This window comes from Erigeron canadensis, chromosome 3, assembly GCF_010389155.1.
Source record: "Erigeron canadensis isolate Cc75 chromosome 3, C_canadensis_v1, whole genome shotgun sequence".
In the NCBI taxonomy this organism is placed as follows: Eukaryota; Viridiplantae; Streptophyta; class Magnoliopsida; order Asterales; family Asteraceae; genus Erigeron; species Erigeron canadensis.
The window spans coordinates 27,364,869-27,388,560 of record NC_057763.1 but is presented as its reverse complement, the minus strand read 5'-3'; the positions used below and the strand labels follow the sequence as shown (position 1 = coordinate 27,388,560).

Below are 23,692 nucleotides of genomic sequence, written 5' to 3'. Positions count from 1 at the left end.
GTTGTACATTACTATTGTTTTTTGCGGGACTAGCATCCAAAATGTGATAAGTGTTTGATATGTGAGTAGATGGGGTCATGCTCAGATGTACAATAGAACCATATAAGTCGCTCTCCATAAAGTATTTGGACTATGTGCTTTTAAAGTTGTGCATTGATCTTTTAAGTTTGTGGTAATATACCATAATGGTAGTTGTAGTCTTTGTAGAGTAGACTTGAGTTTGTAGAAAGTGAGAACTTTGGATCATCATTGGAGGTCTCTTGTAGTCATGCTTAGGTCATCAAATTCTTATATATGAAATGTTTGTATGTTTGCATTCATATATTTTGCACATCTTAAAAAAAAGAAAAGTTGATATTCGTATCACAGAAATTAATAAATCTATCACAGCTACACAATACATATTTATACTATATATTGTGAAACTTATACACTTTAGTAGATGTATCATTTTCTGTGATACGTTTATCATTTCCCTTAAGAAAATATATAATATATGAATATTAAAAATTCAATATATATATATATATAGGGAAATGAAGGTGGTGCTGTTATGTACCTAATTTGGGTGAAAACCCTCTCACATGTTAGTTTTTTAAACCATAAAATACATGGGGGGCAATTATTTATTCATTATATATTAAATATTAAAAAATTAGTATGTGAGAAGAATTTCATCCAAGTTGGGCGCATAACAACACCACCTTCACTTTTCCCTATAATATATATATATATATATATTAAATAAGAACACCATTAAAATAAAAACAGGGTAAGAATACTTAAGAAATCATTTTGATGCATTAAAAGTTGATAAAACTAACTTATTGTATAATTAATTATCATTATTTAAGTGTTTAACAACACATTAATCCGTCAAAATTGAAAACACATGTTTTTTGTTTTGTACATGTATCTTGGATGCATATTCATCAAAATTGATGCATCCAACAAAAAACATGTGATCACGGAGGTTCGCCCATAGCAGAAACTAGGATTGAAACTCACTCGTAGCACAAATTTTTCATCGCTAACTTTGTATCGGTGTAAAGTAATGATAACTAATGGATTATTACGATTTTTACTAATTTTTTAAAAGATTTTTGGCCATCTTTAACGAATTTTAACAGTTTTCGACAAAAAAATTTTTGTCGTTTTCATATCTCATTAATTGCTCAAGCACGTTTATAAGTTTTTGTTTTTCTTAAAAAAGTCTTTCAATTGTCAGAGTTAGTTCCATTAACGGCTATTAAATAAAAGCAATAAAATGTATACTATTTTAAAAAAATAAAAATAAAAAAAATAAATGAATCTAGAGGACCCAGGAACCCTACTACCCTTAAATTCAGTGTAGTTCCACCTATGCTCTTGGGCTACCCACAAAACACATGGTCACTTTAAATTTCGTTGGCTTGCAAAGTGAGACGGATTTGTAAAAAAAAAAAGGAAGAAGATGAAGAAAAAAATTGGGGTTAGATTTGGATCAAGCCAACTAGCCAAGGACCAAGAGCATGGTTAGCTTTGATACTCTTAAGCATATGATTAGAATTCTGATTACATCCTAGACGAGTTAATTAAACGTGGTCATCTAGGATGACAGTGCTAAATGGTTGTTTGCTTTTACAAACGATTCGAACGTAACTTGGAGAAGAGAAGGTATACTAAGGTTAGAACGTATTCATGGTATATACTCTAATTTATTAGATTAGATTAGATTATATGATGACACAAGTCGATCTTTTAAAGTAATTAAAATGATTAAAGCTTAATATCTGGATATGCGGAGTCAAATTGCTCTAACAGTTATAAATTAGTTTACTATTTATGATCACACCGATCAATTAAAAAGCTTTACCGTAGATTGTGTTGGGATATGATTTGGTTTGCAATATAATGAAACTAATAAATGTAAATAGTAGAGTGATAAGTTTTAAGGAGACAAGCAAAAGTTAAACTAATATTAATTGCCAAGTGATATGAGACACTTGCTTATAATTCCTTCTCAAAGTCAATGTAAAACACACATGACTTGAATTTGAAGAACACAATGAGTATGGTAAGAAAAACATGGCCACTTTTTAACATATGCTGGAGATTTTTGGGTCACATGTATGTAGTAATTTCTAAGAATTACAAGTAACCCTGTTTAGACTTTAGACAAGAGATCGAAATACTAAAGTTACCCAAATAAATGCTAACAAAATGATGGGTTATGTATTATGGCTCTATGTTAACCTTTCTCTTTGAAAAAACACAATTTGACCACATACCCTATCTCTAATAGACGAACACGACAATGATAGCCATAGCCATACATACAATCAAGCACCAAGTTACTACATGGACAGTGGGGGTCAGCTACTCCCAATTTAATTTTAGTACAATGTAAATTTTTAAATTTTAAATGGTACATATGTAATTTTTTTAAAAGTAAAAAAAATAAATAATAAATACATACATATGTTACCTTCAACGTCATAAGTTTATTTTTAAAAGTCATTGGTCATCAAAAATATTAATTTTGAGATATATCGCTCCATTTGAAATACATACAAGCTAATTATTTCATTAAAAAAATATATTTTTCGGGTTTCTGCATTATGATTCATTATATTTTCATTTAATAAGACCTTGTCTGACACGTGTGATCTTTATTTATTAAAAAACTAGTACTTTTAAATATAATTGTTATATCCGGTGTGGAGAACAACTTTTAAGGGTCCATTTTTCATTCTCGAGTTAAGGCCTAATTATTTTTTACATTCTCGGATCTGACTTTTATAAGTATGACAAACAACTTTTAAAACTGTATCCTCGAAAAAAAAAATTGGCTCCATCTCTACAAGAAAGGATGCACCAACTATCAATCGAGTGCATTCGGTAGATCTTTAAATGTAATGCAAAATCAGGAGAAATTGAGATAATGGAATGTGTTTTGGTACACTTCATGTCCATGTTTCTTGGTATAACTAATTCAATTATGTATTAGGAAATGCATACTCTATGGGTAATAACAAATCTCCAAGACCTGGATGGATTTTCTGCAATGTTTTTTAAAGAAACTTGGAATGTGATTGGTTCTGATGTTGTAGATGCCGTTAAGGATTTCTTCCGCTCAAGGAAATTGTTAAAAGAGTTAAATCACACAATCATTTCACTTCTCCCGAAGGTTAAAAACCCTTCACTAGTGACTGCTTATAGACCCATTTCTTTGTGTAATGTTCTGCTGAAGTGTATCACAAAGATTATAGCTAACTGGATTAAAAATTCGCTTGGGGACCTTGTTAGTGTTAACCAGTCAGCCTTTATTCCCGGTAGAAGAATTTCCGATAATATCCTCCTAACACATGAAATCATGCATAACTATCATTTAGATAGAGGTAGACCTCGTTGTGCTTTTAAGGTTGACATACAAAAAGCTTATGACACCGTTGATTGGGTTTTTTTTGAAGAACATTCTTGTTGGGTACGGTTTTCATGAAAAAATGGTCTCGTGGATTATGGAATGTGTTGCTTCTACCTCGTTCTCTATTAGCATTAATGGTAATTTGTATGGATTTTTTAGTGGTAAAAGGGGTTTGCGACAGGGTGACCCTTTGTCACCTTATTTGTTCACTTTGGTCATGGAGGTTTTGACTCTTATATTGAAGCGTAATGTTGAGCAGTCCGACTCATTCAGGTATCATCTTCGTTGTGATACTCTAAATCTTGTCAATCTCTGTTTTGCCGACGATCTATTCATATTTTCTTATGCTGATGTGGATTCGGTTAGGGTGATATCTAATGCTCTTGATGAATTTAAAAATGTTTTTGGTTTGGCTACTAGCATTCCTAAAAGCACAGCATACTTTGCCAACGTTCTGAATCATGTCAAGATTTCTATCCTTCAAATTTTACCATTTCAGGAGGGTAGGCTGCCTGTGAAATATCTTGGTGCTCCTTTAGTGTCGACCAGATTAATGGCAAGAGACTGTAAAGAACTCATTGAGAAAATTCAGAAAATGGTTTTGGATTGGAAAAACAAGTTTCTTTCCTTTGCAGGTCGACTTCAGCTTATTCAATCAGTTCTTTCTTCATTATATGTGTATTGGTCTTCTGTTTTTATTCTCCCTACCCGTGTTATTAAAGAGATTGAGCAGATTGTTCGTGGGTTCCTATGGTGCCAAGGTCCCATGAAAAGAGGAAAATCAAAAGTTGCATGGGACTCGGATGTATTCCTAAAGACGAAGGAGGCTTAAGTATTCGCAGTATGGTTCAGTTTAATGTGGCTTTAATGTCATTTCAAATTTGGAGTATACTAACACATAAAGAATCGTTATGGGTTCGTTGGATTCATACATATAAGTTAAGGGGTAAGAACTTCTGGGACGTTACTTGTACTAGAAATATGTCATGGGGATGGAGGAAAATACTTCAGATTCGCCCTTTGATAAGAAGGTTTATGTGGTATAAAGTGGGAGATAGGAATTCAGTGTCGGCTTGGTATGACAATTGGTGTACGCATAGTCCTTTAGCAGAGCATTTAACTACCAGAATGATTTCTCGAGCTGGTTACAATTCGTCTACTAAAGTTGCTGATCTGATCTCTAATGGCTCGTGGACTTGGCCTAGAAGCCGGAATAACAAATTTCCTAATGCAAGCATACCAAGTATTGATTCTAATGTTAGGGATGTCGTATTTTGGAGAGATAAAAATGCCGTTGATCATCATTATTCAGTTGGAATTGTTTGGGAGGATATTCGTGTTAGGGAGCCAAAGGTGCCTTGGTGTCATGTGGTCTGGTTTAACCATAATATTCCAAAGCATGCATTTCTTCTTTGGCTCGTTATTAAGGGCAAACTGAAAACTCAGGATCAACTAAGATCATGGGAGATAAATGGAGTTTCTCAATATGAGCCTGTTTGTTCACTATGCAAGATGGAACGTGATTCACATTCACATTTATATTTTGAATGTTCGTTTGGCAAACAGGTTTGGCTAAAGGTTCAAAGGAAAGCAGTAATCCAACAACTACCTATATATTGGGATTTGATATTGGCGAGTCAAATTTTAGCAAGTGGTACCCGTTCTATGGATAGTATTGTTACAAGACTTGTATTGGTTGCCTCAACATATTTCTTATGGCAAGAGAGAAACATCTGGTTATTTAAAAAGAAGAAAAGGTCGGAAGCGCAGCTTGGGATGACTATTATTAATACCGTGAGGTTAAAGTTAATGACATTCTGATTTAGGAAGACTAGAAGAGTGGAAAGATTCCTAACTGCTTGGGAACTTCCATTTACTTAAGTTAACTTAGCTTAACTCATTTGTATCATGGTGGATGCTTGTATTTGTTAGCTTGTAACGTGACTAAGTGGTGGTACTTGGTCTTGGTATTTTTATTTTTTATGGTGCATGATGTGCATGAGTCTGTAATAGTCGTTCTAGCAACTCAGCTAGACGCCTGAACTTTAGTTGTGGGTAATATAATTCTAACCAGGGAAACCTTTTACCAAAAAAAAATGCATGTATAGAATTCGATTTATTTACAACCTAGTTAAGTACCCTTTTATCTTATAAGATCGTTGTTATCCTTCATTTTCAAATTTCTTTAGTAACCCTCAAAAAGGGTCCCGCCAAATTTAGTCATAGCTACATACATTTAATGATCATGGTTTTGAATTTGATACTTTAGGGCCGATAGTGTGGAAAGGAAACTACCCTATTTGAATGATACAATCCTATTTGTGAAACTAGAATGGATCCAATTGAAGCCGACTTTGTAAACAAGTATTTGACAAAAAAGAAGGTCAAAGGTAATTAAGTAGGCCAAAAATCATGGTTAGGTAAAAGATCAATCCAAAATAGTGAATTGACAAAGAATGATGAAGGTGTGAACAAAAGAAGCAATAATTACATGTAAAATTAATTCATCTCTCCATTAGAATTAATTCAACTTCAATCCATGCTTATCATCGACCATTTTCACACTTTCTTCTTTTTCAACCTTATCCTACTGGATTTAGAGTCGTGCTACAATTGAAGGCTTCATAGTAGTTTCACGAATTTAAAATATTGTAATTTTGACTGAACATATGTAAAACAAAAACAAAATATCGAACTGAATACTAAAGTTACATATTAATTAATCAATTAATATTAACTTGTTCAAAAATATTAATAACTATTAACTCGTTAGTTTAAAAAAATAAAATAATATTAACTTGTTAGATATTAACTAATACTATATAATAGTTTTAACTAAAATGATAATTCAGTATCTAATATTTATTATGTTTCTAAAATTTTAAATGTTATGACTCTAAACAAGTGGTTTATACAAGTAGAGTCATTTGTATTTTTGGTCTCTGTGTTATCACCCAATTTGCAAGCGCACTCCAAAATCACTTATCATTGCAACAGTGGTCCTATATTAGACGTTTGGTTGCAATCTGGGTCCAAAAAGTAACAATCTGTTAGTTTTAAGTCATTAGCGGGGTCATGTGCTATACACGTGATGGGTAAATATGTAGTTTAGCCCCCAATCACCTAATATATATAAATATGGTCTAACATTTTTTATTTCAATTTATATATATATATATGTGTGTTGTATTATTAACTTTCCACATTATCAACCCAATTTTACTCCCAGACAATAATTAGATGCAATTCACCACCACCAGTCCACTTTGATTTCCTCGAACAGAACACCACTATCACTTCCATGAGAAATATATTGCTTTAATTAGACATCCATTAAATCCAATAAGGTTAAAAAGATTTACTGTATAAAGGTAGTTGGGAGGTTAAATTACACATATACCCATCATGTGTTTAGCACACCGTCCCATTAACGGCTTAAAACTTAAAGATTGTTACTCTTTGGATTTAATTTGCAACCAAATGCTTAAAATAGGACTACTGTTGCAACAATAAGTGATTTTTGACTACGCTTGCGTATTGGGTGATAACACAGGGGGAAAAAATGCAATTTGCTAACGATATCATGATAATAGTCGATCTATCTCTATCTTGATTCTTGTACATTCTCTTACTTTTAACACTTTTTTTAATCTATTGGTTTTGCTTCCCTTGAATATTTTTTAATTGTTTCACTAAGCAAAGATATTTAAAAAGAGGCACTTTTAAAAGACTCGTGAATACATAAAAGCAATTGGTGGATATGGTGGATTAGTCCTTTCTCTTCATTCTTAGTGGTAAGGAGACTCAAACTTCATCCTTACTCATGCCATTATGTGATCTCCCTATCAGTACTTTTAGCCTAACTATTTCTTTAGTTTCAATTCCATACCAACACTAACAATGGTTTATCCTATCTTTCTTAGTTGAACAATTAGTAAAATACTAAAGGTTAACCAATCATTGGTTTTCTAGGTTTTTATCGTTGTTCAAATCATATAAAATACTAAAATTGATGTTATAACTAGAGTATATGTTATTAAATCATATTTATTTCATTTTAGTCGATTTATAATAGTTTGTCGGGCTAAACAACCTTTTTTTTCCAACCGAATATATCAATAGCTAACACACAAAAGTTATATAACTATTTACAAAACGCTAAATAATATCATAACATGTTGGATGTTGCCATGTGTTAAATGAATTCGAAATTTGTGGTGTTGAGGAATGACAAGTTGATAGAGGTGTTCCATCATGAACCATGATACTTGATATGGGCAGCTAATTAAGTTACATGTCACTCTCACAAGTTGCGGCAAAAAATGAAACTTTTGGAAGTTTGATTTTTGATCAAGCTAGGTAAATGTTTTATTACGAATCATCTCAATCATGGTTGTTTAAGATATAATGGAATTAGAGTTTGGATAGAGAGAATAGCAAAAGGACAAATTGTATTATGTGACTCGATCTTAGTGTTAATATCGGATGTCATTTTCTATCAAACTATAATCAATACCTATAGTTTGATTACTAATATTGGTATGTGGATAATAATAACAAAACAATTTATATCCAACTTAGACTTATCCAAATAATTATTAACATCTACAAATAAACTAAAACAAGATTGAGATGTTATTGAAACGATACATAGCGTAATACTGGATCGATACGTGTCCTTTTAATTTATTTATTATATTAAATCAGCTTTTTAATTGTATAAAGATTCAAATTCCTTAATAAACTTATAATTAAAGTCTAATTATTAGCTTATAGATACAAAACTCATCATAACCTTATTTGATTGATCGTGTTCTCACTAATAAAAATATCTTTTTTTATTTCTCAATTCTTTAACTCATATATTTATATTACTTATAATAATTTATTACCATGAAGACTTCAAAAATTTAAGTTTACGATCGAAAGTCACAAGGTTATTTGTCATCATCCACTATGCTTACAGGTTCTGATTTTGATGTGGTTGTAAAAATCTAAGGTAAATCCAAAACTTTAACTAAACATATATTATATTTAGAGTGAATTTCATATTTCCCCTCCCTAAACTATACAAATATCATATATACCCAACTCAAATAAATAATATCATATTTCCCCTCTTTCAATTCTAAAAATATCTTATATACCCAATTCAATAAATTTAATAATTTTTAAATAATTAAAACACTTAACAATTATTTGTAACTATGTTAATGGCTATTTTAATCTTTCTTTCTCTTAAGAAAAACAAAACTCTCGACTATTTTATTTATCTATTGATCTTGACAAACAAGTATATGTGAATTTTTTTGCAATGTGATACGTATAAGTGAGTAGTTGACAGATAAAATGCAATGAGTAGTTTTTGATAGTATTTAAATTCATGTTTAGGATATGAGTGTCATAACATGATATGTATGGTTTATATCTCACGTTTTCACCAAATTCTTATGTCATAGTAATATTTTGGATCAAATTCATAACATTTGTATTTGTAATAATCAAACTATTCATTAATGCCATTTCAATAATAATGAATTGTTTTATCTTGTTCGTCTAAAAATTCGCATGCATTTCTCGTGTGTCTTAGGTTCACTTTTTATTCAAGAACTTTAATTATATTTTAGTTTTTTAATAAACTTTGAAGTTAGAAATTATTTGTAAATTAGATTATACAAATTAGCTGATTCATTATTTAATTTTGATAGCTCATTGTGTAAAACTGTAAATGATACTGGTGTTTAAAAGAGAAAATGAAAAAAGTATAATGGTAGCTAATGTATAAAATCGAGTTAACAATTATTAAAGAACTTTAAATACTATTAAATTATTAATTAGGTATATATGATATTTATAGCATTTAAGAAGGGGAAATATGATATTATGTATTTGAGTTGGGTATATATGATATTTGTATGGTTTAAGAAGGGGAAATATGAAATTCACTCTTATATTTATGAATACTGTTTATTATAACTTAGTTTCGATCATCAGTTTACTTTAACCCACAATTTATATATAACTCATGGATGGAAACATATTCGAATTTCTTTATGATAAAATATACTTAGATATCGTACATTATACGGGTATTAGGTTAGTTAGATAATTATATTCTAAAAAAACTGTCACGTCATAAGACAGAAACTTATATCAGAGTGATCTATATGATGAAGTTAATTCATTTATCTAGTTATTACAAGTCCTTCGTATCAAATTAAAGATTTTATCAATTAATTAGACGACTACTTATTTTAGCTACAAATATTTTGTTCCATTAGAGATCTAAATATGATAGTTTTGACCCACAACAACCACGGATATCATATCAACATTACATCATTTTTATCTTATTACACATACATTATTTATACCCATAATTATCTTTAAGTCCCCAAACCACCTCTGGCGCTATTTGTATATTATGTGTGAGAACTAGAAAACCGCTCTATATGGGGATGACCGATTTTAGAAAGAATGAGTTGCAAATGTATAGGAGGGAAGAATGTCTGCATTAAAATTTAGAACTTGTAAAAAGAAATGTTGGAACAAGAAACTTACAATAATACAATGCTGCATTCTTTGAAGATCGAAGGACAAGAAGAGATCTATTAAGAGAATGATTTAATTTCAAAAAAATCAGAAAACGTTACGTCCAATTACAAGCTACACGAAAATTGACCTACATTTATCCTCTACGCCATGAGGTCTTTGGACGAAGCCTCATGGCATGCATCTTTATGTTGAACAATGTGGTGTGTCATTGATTATTAACACCACCTCGGTCCTCGCCCACATCAAACCCCAACCCGAACCCATACCGGCCATATGCTCTAAGAGCACCAGTTTTGGACTTTTTTTAAGTCCACAACACCGCAACGTTATGTCATTACTTTTTATAAACCATTACATTATATAAACTTAGCTTTATAACAATATAAACTTTATCATGTCCAAAGAAGAATCTCACCAATATTGTCAAGATGATTAAAAACTTAAAATCGAGTGAATTCATAATTATTCTCTTTCGAAGGCTATGAATTTAAAATAGTAAATTCCATATAAACTCTCATAGACTTTAATGGGACATGTTCATACTTACATACACATTCAGGCTTGCAAGTTTAAATAAGTTAAATCATCCAATAAATGTAGTGTAAAACATGTATAAATTAATAATGTTGAGACTAAAATATTCAATTAACTTAACGAGATATTATTATATCGATAAATTAATAAATTATTTATTTAAAGAGGTTTACGTATTCCCTTCAAAATTTTCATGTATAATATATATTCACACATTAAATGAATCAAGAGTCCATAGCAAATTACTTTCGACACGGTAAAATTCGCTCGATGAATCCAACCGGCTCAAGTAATTTAAACGACGTAAACTCCGGAGAAGACATTCGGAGCTTGAGAGTTTGATTACGGGTATTCATTATTAGCACAAAACGGATGTAAATGCATTGCGAGATTATCCTCGTGAAAATAAAGAATGTTATGAGGCTCGAAACATTGAAGAAATTATGACGGATACTGTTTAAAATCTAGTTAATGACAAAGTTGAGGATGATACAGTAGTTTTGAAACAGATCACTCGGAAAAAAGCATTGCAAGCGGCAACAACAACGTTTCACAACTTTTTGTTACCATACAATAAGACAATGTATCAAGTTTTAAGTGTAATGGAGAAATTTAAAGATGTATACAAATTCGACATGGATTTAAAGTTAAAAAAAAAAGAAACAAGGGACTGTAGATTCATTTTAGACAAAAAAAAAATATTAGAACTTTGGAATATTTTATTATTTTATAGATTTGTGTCCAATTTTATACTGGTCCCAACTTAAGACCAAACAAATTATTAATTTTGTCAAAGTTATTAATTTATCGGATATTAATTTATAGAGCTTATATTGTAATTTAATAACTAGTTAAATGAATCTCTCACTTTTGTATTCCTTTTGCGCCATGAACCGCGATATTCTCGATCTTAAGGTGGTTATATGTATATAAATATCCTCAATCTTAAACCATTGGTCCCAATGGTAATATTCATGACCCTAAAAAATGACTATTACTATCACATGTTTATCACGCTTAACCCATTCTTTACCCCCAACCACATTCTACTACCAAATTTTAATTACAAGACACACATATTAATTAAAAGAACACTACATTAGGAAAACATTAAAAAGAAGAATATCATGTCAAGTGGTTGCATATTTTCCATAGACATTCTTAGCATTCAAAGTTTGGGTATGTTTGGCACAAAAGCTTGGAGCTGGGGCTGTAGTTAAGGGCTTGGGGCTGGAGCTTGAGGTTGGGGCTAGGGGCTGGGGCTTTTTTTCAACTCTCTTCCTACGAGCTTTTATTTTAAAGACCTTTCGGGGCTTTTTGGGGCTGTGGCTTTTAAATTTGAATGCGTTTCCAAACAGGGCTAATGAGCTTATATTTAAAAGCTCGGGGCTTTTAAGCTCCTAAAAGCCCTTAAAAGCCCCTTGCCAAACAGACCCTTTGTATTTTCTTTCTTTTAATTTTGACACGTGCTTCATTTGATTACTGGGTGTGCTTTTGTTCTGCGGCCTCATCCAATCTCGTAACTGTAGACATCAAAAAGTTATCGTAAATGTGAAAGCCGCAAAACCAACAAATCGGACCGGATTTTCAATGGTCCAGTCTAACCATTCGCCTCCACTTAAATGGCCGGTATGCTTCGAAAATTTCACAAAATATATTTACCGGTCCGGTTCCCGTATTCATCAAAAACGAAACCGCGAATACCCTTATCTTTTGGGTGTTAAAAATTGTGTCGTTATGCTGACAACAATAATATATATATATATATATATATATTTTTTGAAAGGTGTGAATCATTTGCTCGCAACCGGAGATTTAGCTTACATTGTCTTAACCGGGTCTGCGCTAGAGAGCCTCATGTGTTCTAAAAATTATATCCCGTTACAAAACTAAGAAAAACTAACATTGGTCAACCAATGCCATAGCCATATCGCTGACCCTCAAACACATCATGTTGAAGAGCCCGACACTACAGACCGAAAACTCGAGGCATAGAGGTTGCATTGGAGATGGTTGATGGCTATATGTATATACATATCCACGTTTAATCACCGCTTGAAAGTTGAAATGAGGCACCTTGATTCAAATCGACGGCTTGCATTATTGACTTATTGTGTAGAATGGAATGATGGTTCAAAAGAGAGCTTAGACACGTAACATGAATGTAATCATTGGGCTATTTTACTAAGTGGGCATTAAGCCATTAATTCAAGTTTAATTTGGGATAATTGCTGAGTGATTATGTCAATAAACAACGGCCAGCCATCTAAAAACACAATTTATAAACTATAAACTATAATAGCTATGTTTGAAAACAAATTTCCAATGCAGCAAGAGATCACATAGGCTTTTGTACACATGATATTTGGTTACCAGATAGATATCATGTAGAGATAAAGGTACTTCGATCATTTTAGGTTACTTGGCTACAAATTTAAAGGAAAAAAAATAGAATCACCATAGGGGCAGTCTGTATTTACTTCACGTCTTCACGACGGGGACGATATCTGCAAGGAAACCACATTGAAGATGTGTAAGTTACCCTGATCTAAGAATAATTCTATCTTGTACTTGTAGATGAGTTGTTAGTCGAGCTCATTAATCTTCAAAGCAAACATAACTTCATGATTCAAACAAATATTGAAGTAGCCATCACATCTAGTCATCTATTGTATGTTTATACATAAAACACTAAAGATTGATTAGCCGATTTACCATAATTTGAAATGATGGAAGTCTGAACTCGCATCTTATAGAAAAGGTCCTGGTCATGGCATTACTTGATGTAAACTAAGTTGCTCATGGATCTTTCTAAATTTGTCTTTAAGCCTCTGTATCTGCAAGCATGCCAAGATCAAATAAAAGTAGATCACAATGTGATTCATTGTGATCAAATGTGACGATTATGACCCATTTACTTAAGAATGGGCCAATGTAAGTTATGTTTATGTTTTATCTCCAGTGGCACAACACAAATTATAGCTTAAAAAACGGGTTGAACAGGTCAAGAGATCACAAGTTGCCTAAATTTACTTCTTATTGGAATATCCTAACATTTGTATATAAGAATTTAGAGTGTTAGTGAAATAACGTAACTTTTTTAATCATATTTGACAAACTAATTGTTTACGTAAACATAGGACAACAATTAGTCTTGTGACAACCCAACCCTCTGCCCCTGGTAATTTTGACCAGATCATTCTTCCACCTATAGTCAAAAAGTCTAATCACATTGGGAATATGGATATAATATGTATAAATACCCGCTTCATCTCAATTTCGGTTTCTCGCTTTCGTTGCCCTAATGAATGCCGTAGATTAGTAATATCAAAAACATTATCTAGATCATCCTCAAATGCGGATTCTAGATCCTCTCGAAGGAGTGCAGGCAATTTGTCTACAACCGGCATTAAGAAAAAGCAATTGAACTGCAAGGAAACATTAATATTTATGTATATATGAGCCATTCTGGTATGAATGAATGATACACCTGCCTTGGAGTATTAGAAGATTGAAATAGGCATATAGCATGTAAACAATCACCTTTAACTCGGCTGAAGCCAGGAAATATTCTCTGATGCCATGAAATATTTGTTGTACCAAAGCATAAACAATGCGTTCAGACGAAGGGGCTAGCCTCCTGTTCCAAAGTGTGCTATCCAAAAGATCTGCCAATCTTGTTTCTGTGGTCTGAACACTCGTACTCGAGTCAGTACCTAAGATCAAACAAGGTCTTAAATTTAGAGCCAGGTTTTTCTTTGGTTAAATATTTCCAAAAGGTGGCAAATAGGCGGGTGAAAACGTGTATTTTGGGTACAAGTTAATCAGGTCAGTGTCGGTTGACCTGAGACACTTTTTACCCAAACCTTATATATTATCAAAACGTAGTGTCAAACAGAATTTAACAAAACTATAATATCACAATAACAATCTAGACATTTGAGCAAGATTCAGAAGGTTTTACACATTAAGAAAACAGTCATATTTAAACCCTTTCAGTTTCAACCCCAATTACCATTTTCTCAAGTAAAACCGTTTAGCCATTTGACCCTTTAAAGGTAATGCATACTCCAAATTATATTCTCATTTGACCCGTTAAAGATAATGCTACTCCAAATTGGCTGAGTATCTACTATTCTCCTCAATTATCTCTTCTCTTCCTATTGTGGACTTCATACATTCTCATTCATCCTTGCATAACCATAACCATAACTTTATTTCTTTAGAAACACATCAATGGTACCAAAGTAAATGAAGACAACAGAGAACGACAGCAAGAATGCAAAACGTAAAAAATTACCACCATTTCCAGGCTGTTCTGCTCCACCAAAAGAATCCAAAAACTGACGTAGCCCAGCTCGATTCTGCAAAACAATTTAAAAGTTGAGAAGATATGAAAACAAATTCAATTAGGGATTGATGTTCATAACAACCTTATTGTGTAGGGACCAGGTCACATAGCGTGTGGTGCTTATTAAATCCTCCATACATCTGTAGATAGTTCAATAAGTTATAAAGAATACCATGAAGCGAACAAGATGGAGTAATACGAAGTAATTATATGTTACTTTTCATTGCAAGATCGCTCAGTGGATTCAGCAAAGTTATTGAATGCGGAAGACACACGTCTCAGAAAAACTTCATGGCCACTCAAGAATTCTCCCTCTTTCTGTTGTAACAGTGAGGGGTAGTGAATGAGTTGTATTAGAAGTGAAATGCATCAAAATATTGGAGGTGTTTGAATGTGTTTAGAAACAGATTACTGATATAGCAACTTTAGGTTGGTACTACTGGTTGCGAGTTTTTGAATAAAGTTACTGCGCTTGTCTTGTTACTACTAAATCAGTTTTAAACATACAACAACACTGATTAAATAACTGAGTTTCTTATTTACATCAATTTTAAAGAAAATTCACTCACATTTTTTATCGGTAGTTGGAAAACTAAATGACAAACTTTTGAAATAAAAAAACTAATAATATTATTAATATATACATTATGTTAAAATTATTATAACTGATAGAGAAATCTTTGTCACATTTTAGTTTCTTAGATAACTTGAACTCAAATCGATCAGCTAAATAGCCAATTTATCTGATTATTACAACTTCAAACAGCCGAAGCAAATCAAAAAACTATATCCTATGCATTACAACACGTTTTATTAATTTTGACTATATAATTCTCATTATTTAATATTTTATAACCAGCTTCCAAAACCCATATCCAAAAATCACTGTAATTTACAGAGGCCCTACCTGAAGAAGATAAACGGAGATGGGAAGCAATCTCTTAAGAATGTAAAGAAGCCGACTACCCAACTGTAAAAAAAGGAGAAATTTAGTAAAACATGCAGATTTAATAAATAAAACAAAAAGAATGAATATACCTGATGAAGAAAAGGTTCAAAAGTATCACGAGCTTTTGCAACAGCAATAACGCATGCAGTCCTAGAGTTTTAAAACAAGGGAAGAAAGGATTAACAGATATACAGAAACTTTTAAGCTAATAGAATAGAAAATCAGAAAAGGATTAACAGATATACAGGAAGTTGTAAGCTAATAAGATAGAAAATCAGGAAGGATTATCAAAGATAAAAAATTGAATGGGAGGGACCTAGAGTAGTTTGTTCCGTCATGAATATCTTCCACTCCACATGCATTTACGATTTCTTCACGTGTAATTGGAGGGCATTTTATCCCTCCAACGACAAACCGAAATTCAGCCATAGCACGATGATACTGAGCACCACCATATAGACGCATGCCTGCATTCTGAATACAAGGAGAACAATTTCCCATTTGATACAAGTAGTGATGGCAAAAAATTGTTTGTTTTCATCTGGTGTGTATGTTGGTGGGGACTAAACAGGCCAGGTTGGGTTGACCCGAAACACTGTTTGAACAAAATAATTAATGTCTTTTATAATAAACCATATGTGAAAAACTATATAACTCGCATAATAATCTGATAATGAAAGATTTAACTTGTTTACACAATATACTTTAAGTGAAGCTCAAAGTCCATTTCCTTTTAAGTTAACTTTTTTTCATTAGCTATTTAACCCCCCTTTTCCTTAAGGCTAGTTTTAATTATGCCATATTTGACCCTTTTGATATAAAACATATCCCAATTGACCCATTTATAAGTGGGTCACAGATGCCACCTCAAATCCACACTAGAAGTGCATATAGATACCGAGACGAATAGCTGGTTTATTTCCATATTGACCATTTTTTTTGAAAGGCAAAGGCTCACAAACAATTACACAACTTTTAATATACCTATAACTCAAGTGAGAGTTTGAGACTTAAACCCACAACTTCTTGGTTGATGGGCCACCTTGATACCGCAAGGGCAAAGGCATGTTGACTCCAAAACAATCATTTTAAGCATAGATTGTAATGAGTCAACAAAAATTCATCAGCAACCCGAAAAGGAAATGGGATTATAGACTTTCAAAGCTTACAGGTATCAGCTTGAGTGGAAACTGAGAGCCATCAATACCGATTAATGCTCCTCCATTAACCCTCTCATCTTGAAGTGTTTCCCCTACAACCATTAGAAAAACAAAACAACTGAGTATTATGTATGCTAAATGTCCGAGATCAATATTGAGAATTTTTACGGAATAAGGATGGGAAATACAGGAAAGCTTTGTAAGTCCGGGAAAATTTACTAACCAAATTTATCCGGAGGTGCAACAACTGACCCTTTTAATAACAGTGATAACTGTGATACAAATAAAGAGAGTTAAAAGACCAAACATTACAGAAATATATAATCAAAGAAAATTCGACATGAATGAAACCTTGGTCAGGAAAAGAACATGAAAAGCTCTTGCTTTCTCCTTTAGTTTTACTTCATCTAATGCACTACAAGAACATCAAAAGCAAAAGAAGTTTATCACTTGTAATATCTACATAGGCCACCAGCCACCACTTTCCAGGAGAGGTCTTGGGTTCGAGTCTTGCCAAAGGCAAACTTGAGATAATCAGGGGATTATTAAGTGGTTGAGATTCACCTGGACACTAGCCTAGCTGGGGGATTAGTGGGTACCAAATGGTACATGGGATCAGGGAGTTCCCATCCAATTACCCTTTTTTTTTGTAATATCTACATCTACATATATATATATATACATATATCTGTATATAGGGTAACACTCCAGTGAGAACAGTCTTAAAATAAGAACAGTGAGAACACATAAAAAACATCATTTTGATGCATTAAAAGTCCATATAACTAACATAGTGCATAACTAATTATCATTATTTAATTGTTTAACAACACATTGATCCGTCAAAATCGAAAAAATCACGTTTTTTGGTGGATGCATCATTTTGAAGAATATGCATCCAAGATGGATGCACAAAACAAAAAACATGATTTTCTTGATTTTGACAGGCCAATGTGTTGTTATACACTTAAATAATGATAATTAGTTAAGCACTATGTTAGTTTATGGACTTTTAATGCATAAAAGTGATGTTTTTTAAGTGTTCTCACCGTTCTTATTTTAAGACTGTTCTTATTTGATTGTCCCCTCTATATATATATACAAAAATTACTGATTTAATTTAAAAACCTCAGGTTCCTATTATTATAGGGAGCCCATATTAGTAGCACTATTTTTTATTAATGTACCACACTGTACAACTGTTATAGCAGACGATACAAATATATAATACGCAATAATGGTAGATTTATAAAGAGATGTGGTACTATTATCAATTTCCATTATTATACTAGCCAAATGCACGTGCGATGCAACGGTAGCGGCGTTGGTGGCGGTAGCAGTGTGGTTATTAATAAAAAAGTGATTGATGTAAAAGGGGTAATGTACTGATAGCTATGGTTGAGGGATGTATGTTGTAAATAATTTCATTAAGGGTATTATAGGTATATTAGGTGGATATGTGTAAATTAGTAAACAACCGAGATGGGTATTTTGGGGTTATCAGATATTTAGTTGAAAAAAAAGGAGGGAGTAAATGCTTTATAATGTAGTATAGATAATATTCAAAAACTAAAAAACATGAAGCTAAAAACTCATAGTAAGTGTAAACCTGAGTTCCTGATTGATATCATTTAGCTTCCGAGTGGTACCTCGATACTCCTTCTCAAGAAGAGGAATGATCAAGGGAACGCTATCCATATACCTTGAAAGCAAGTAGAAGTCAAACACTTAAAAAAGAAGAATTCAGTAATAATGTTTCTAGCCTGATAAGTGTACTAAAGACATGGTACCTTTTCATCAGCAATTCTTCCAAGAATAACTTTAGGCTGCTAACTCCTATTCTGCTTCTTTCTTGCTTTGATAGAGAGCGACCAAGCTTTTCCTCCAAAGATGTAACATCTTCCATCTCTCTTAGAGAAATAGCCTACAACAATAGAGAATATGAATACTTACAGTGGTCCTTTTCTCATTTCTTCATATTAAGTAGAAGTGGCGAATGGGTGGGTTAGGTAGGTCTGGTAACTGACTCAAAACACTTTCTGTAAAAATTTTTGAACTTCATGTGAAAAACTAGTGTATCAAATGTGATTAGAGAAATTTTTTGAATAAAATGACCTAAGAAGCTTTATACATTAATAAACAAAAGGGTACCTGTATCTAAGACCATACAGGACTGGGTAGGTCGAGAAAACTTAGGGATCAGATAACACTCTATTTGATATCAAAGGCCCAATTCATTGGAATTTCCCTATTTTTCCAAGTCATTTCTGGGCAAGATGATCATTTATGGTGCACATTGAATTATCCATGTGGCTGAGAGCCCTCACAGCCCAGGTACAGCAATACAATACACTTCTAATGACTTTTGGCATTGTTTGACCCGTTGAACCTGTTTCTTTTTATATAACTCGTTTGACATATTAGAGATAAACGATCAGAAACGACCCGTTCCTTACTAAATGGGCTGATAACTTTAAATTTACCGATTTGTCAGTAAGAGAGGATATTTAAGTTGTGCATTTGTCCATGGCTATGACCCAAACTATGTATTTGAAGAGATATTTGCCTAAGAGTTAACTTCAAGGTAAAACTTGGAATAGCAATTTAATCCCATTTGCCCAAAGATTGATTGCGCTGGGTTCATTCAGTTTCAAACAGGTTCAAGTCAAAAGATTTAGCTGAAAGGAAGTGGATCAAATGGGTCAAAGCCATCCGAAATGTATTTAAATACCTAAATCGTCACATAAACTATGGGTGATTTAATCGATTTAGTTTTTGTATCGTCTTCATTTTCCACACATTTTTATTTATAATAGTAATACATATATAACAAAGTGTTTATGGGTAAGCCCAGCAGGACCTGTCCCGGTCTAACTCGCACTAATTACTTACCCATTTTGACCCAAAACCCAACCCACCCTTTTGTTACATGTAGTCTAACTCTAACATACTTGATTAGATAAACCATAACATTCATATTGATATTATTTACAGAATAGGTAAGGAAAATATGCCCAATTTATTATTCTCAAGAATTGAAGGGAATACCTGTTTAAACTCATCATTGGATCTGTAAACTGATTCAGGTTCAGAACCAACTCGTCCTGATGGTACAGATGTGAAAAAAGGTGAATCTCCAAGCATGAAACCATCAAGTACGGAAGCTGGTGGAGAAAGGAAAACTTCAACATCTGAAGCACGTGCGAACTGAGGTATTTTGGTATCCAACTTAGTTGAGACAACTACAGTCCTGGAAAGTTCAGGATCAATCTGCAAACGAGTCACATAAATATTTAACCTTGACAAGTAGCAGACCTTCATTATTCAAATCAATAATCCCTTATCCTCCATTTAGAGGTTGAAATTTCGACCCAATCAGTCAATCACTTATTACTGGGTTGATTTGGGTTGTATTATTGGTTGAAACTAAAGTCACCCAAAGTCTACTTTTAGTGCATAGCTCTTGTGATATATACGGGTTTAACTTATCACTGTAATAATATCTTATTGGTAATAACAGTTCATAGCTTAGCACAAATGGACAAAAAAAAAAAGTTGCCAGGACAGCATTTAACCAAACACATCCAACCAGGCTTCTTTGGATCATTACTAAAACATGTCATGTTTCAACCCAAACCCTATTTGGCTTATCCAACCAACCCATGTTGCCACCTCTGGTTCCATAACTATCATTAGATGTCAGTCAGGACTAATTAGCAGAATCTGGTACAACAAAAGCACATACTTGCATGACTACCCTTCTAGTAGTTGCATTGCTCCAGTCATTGCAATCTTCAAGGCATAGTACAATGAACTCCTTATGCTGCATTTTTGCACGAACTAAAGACTCCACGGCACGAGATTGAGCCTATATATATTATATAATTAAGACATTTAATGATCAAGAATTCTACTTTTTAATGGAAGAGCATTAAATGCGCACATATACTCCATTATTATCAAAAACTTACCTGTAATGCTCGGTTTTTTGGTCCAGGTGCAGGGGCAACAAGACCAGGAGTGTCTATAATGGTAAGATTTGGACAGTATTTGTATTCAACTCTGACAATTATCTCCTTGGAAGAAAACTGGCAGGTTTCACGCTCTAGTCTCATGTTCTCAGCTTCTATGTATTCCTATGTAATGTCACAAAAAGACTAAATAATGATCGCCAACATAATGAGTATTAATTACATGTATGATCTCTAGTATGTACAGATGCTAACTGTTAAAAAGTCCATTGTCTAGAGAATATTTACTAAAGACATAGTAGTTTAGTTCCCTAACTAGGCATTTATAAAAAATAAAAATAAAAAATCTGATAGTAATAAACAAGATTTAGTTATCATGATAGAATAATAAAAACGTCTTAATATAAACATATTTTTTCTGGGCAAAGTATATAAAAGACTCATTACTTGCTCTCAGTGCTAATAGTTACACACCTCAACAAATAAATCACAAGTTGCATAAATGATTAGGCTCTCACAGTCTCAACATTCATACCAATTACATCATTTTGATTGAACATTAATCAAACTAACCAACACAAATGGTCAACCTGAGACAAGTACACGATGAAGGAAAATTTGAGCCAAAAATTATTATCGCTCCCAAAGAGATAACAAAAAACCAATTTCTAACATTTAGGGGAACATTAAAAGGGAACACTGATATACCAAGTTTGACAGTGTGGAGAATATGAAATTTCAATATACCTGAACTTCTTTCAAAGATTTTTCTTGAACAACACAAGAATCATTGTCACAGACCAAATGACAAACAGGTTCATCACATTCAGGATTAAACTTCATATGAAGTGTAACAGGCCTCCTTGTTTTCGTACCCCCACCGACATGATTAAACTGAAACCCCATTAAAGCTTCAACCAATGCACTTTTTCCGTCAGTTTGATGCCCCACCACCAACACCGCCGGTGCATCAAATGGTGTCTCAAATTCTTGGGCTAACCCATGTAGTTCATTGTATGCTTCATATAGTTTTGACTGGTTTTCGTATTCTCCGGCCACCGTCGCCGCCGTCTTCTCAGGTGTCGCCATTGTATGTGTAGACTGGATGTATAGTTGGTGTGTTTTGTTTTTATTTTGACTTTTTTGTTTTATGTTGTTTTGAATGAATGAATGAGGGAAAAAGTAGGTTTTTAATATGAGTAGTGTGTGGCAATTATAGTTTATTTTATCTTGATTTTTTTTTTTCCCTTTATTTTGGTTTGGTTTCCCTCCATTTCCACACTTTTTGGTTCCTTTCGTGTTGTATGAATTATGATGGTGACTTTTAATAATTGAAATAAAGTTACAACGAGATTGTAACATGTGTTTGGTAACGGGATTATTAGTAAAATAAAAAAAATTAAGAAACAATCCATGTCGTTTTTCAAAGTAGCATAACTTGATTAAATGATTAACACATTTACTTCTAGAAATAGAGATAAAAGGTTAAATTTTCACCTTATGCAAAGATTGGAGGTGTTTTTCATCATTTATATAAAATTTAATCCATACCGATATTATTTATCTATCCAATCACTTTATTAATTGAGTCAGATAATGGTTAGAAAAACAAATAAACCCTAAAAGCTCTGACCTTGACCGCTAGAGTAGAATTTATCCATGTTCTTTTTTAGGTACACCAATAGTTTTGGTTTTCTAAAAACCAAACAGATTGGTTTGAGTTTCAGTTTTAGATCGACTAAAACTGACCCATGCTCAACCCTAATTGGTTGTGTTCCATATGTTCCTTATGGATCACAGATAATAAAAAGAAGATGGACAAAATTCTATCATGTAAATATCATATGTTTCAATTTTGACCTTGTAATAGAATAGAAGTTAAGAAACACAATAACAATAAAAATTAGAAACACAAAGAAGCAGCAAAAACTAAAAACGTAATAGAATGATCGAATGTAAGTTAGAACACGAATTTGAGTACTTTAATTTACATACACATAAAGTCATCGTATACGATTATATAATAAGTTTAATTAACCCATAATCCCACATCATCTCGTTTCGGCAACAGAAATTTGACAAGTAGTATAGCATTATTAATCAATTGCAAAGCTAGCTCTCTTAATTATTACTCCATTGTTTAAGCAAGGAATCTCACTTAAGGTCTAAGAGTTAATCTTGTATGGAAAAAGGGGTTTGAAAGATACTTTGGACTTGCTGGCAATTCCCAACTGGTGTGAAATCAAGGTGTTGATCTCACGCCACCAAGTGTGAAGTGTGTGTGTGTGTGTGTGTGTGTTTTTGTGTGTTGTTCATTGGTCCTAGAAGTAGGACAATGGAGGGGTATTTATAGAGGTCAAGGGTAGGTCAGCATGTTGGTCCCCAACCATGACGCTCGTCCTGAAGGTAGACGTGTGCATTGGTCCCAAATCGTGACGCTTGATCTGCAGGTAGACGTTTATTCGGTGTGTCGTTTTATAAGTAAGCATTTGTCTATTGTGAGAAAGAGACAAAGTTGTTGCAGCGTTTGTTAGACGTCGTTATAACCGACGTCCTGGAACTTCCGGCCTAAAGCCTTGGCTATAGTCACAACCAGCAGCAGGAAGGTTGCGGCTTGCTAGGGAAAGGCTACGGCCTAGGTGTCTGGCCGTAGCTATGACCAAGCAACCAAGGGGCTGCGGCCTGGAGAGGATGAGCTACAACCCAAGTGGTACTTGGCCGTAGCTATGCATTAGGTTGACTAGTATTAGTGGACTTTGACCTATT

The 23,692-nt window shown here is 33.1% G+C and overlaps 2 protein-coding genes across 3 annotated transcripts; one reads left to right on the top strand and one right to left on the bottom strand.

The window, feature by feature from the left end:
* The first annotated feature begins 4,387 nt into the window (after positions 1-4,387).
* On the top strand, positions 4,388-5,079 carry LOC122591810. Its single transcript, XM_043764043.1, has 2 exons — positions 4,388-4,925; positions 4,973-5,079. Exons 1-2 carry the CDS (start codon positions 4,388-4,390, stop codon positions 5,077-5,079), a joined length of 645 nt encoding a protein of 214 aa, XP_043619978.1.
* A 7,681-nt stretch (positions 5,080-12,760) lies between these two features.
* LOC122593633 (dynamin-like protein ARC5) lies at positions 12,761-22,089 on the bottom strand. Of its 2 annotated transcripts, none has more exons than XM_043766059.1 (19): positions 21,674-22,089; positions 20,927-21,091; positions 20,701-20,823; positions 20,004-20,225; positions 18,746-18,879; positions 18,565-18,657; positions 17,307-17,370; positions 17,179-17,227; positions 16,965-17,047; positions 16,112-16,269; positions 15,885-15,945; positions 15,754-15,816; positions 15,064-15,164; positions 14,929-14,986; positions 14,796-14,859; positions 14,039-14,211; positions 13,759-13,923; positions 13,211-13,332; positions 12,761-13,002 (listed from the first exon to the last, which is right to left on the bottom strand). In XM_043766059.1, the coding sequence occupies exons 1-18, from the start codon at positions 22,013-22,015 to the stop codon at positions 13,264-13,266; spliced, it is 2,187 nt and encodes a 728-aa protein (XP_043621994.1). In that variant the 5' UTR covers positions 22,016-22,089; the 3' UTR covers positions 12,761-13,002; positions 13,211-13,263. The 2 variants fall into 2 exon arrangements, with proteins under 2 accessions (XP_043621994.1, XP_043621995.1); XM_043766060.1 differs by having other exon boundaries at positions 14,799-14,859.
* Positions 22,090-23,692: the final 1,603 nt, after the last annotated feature.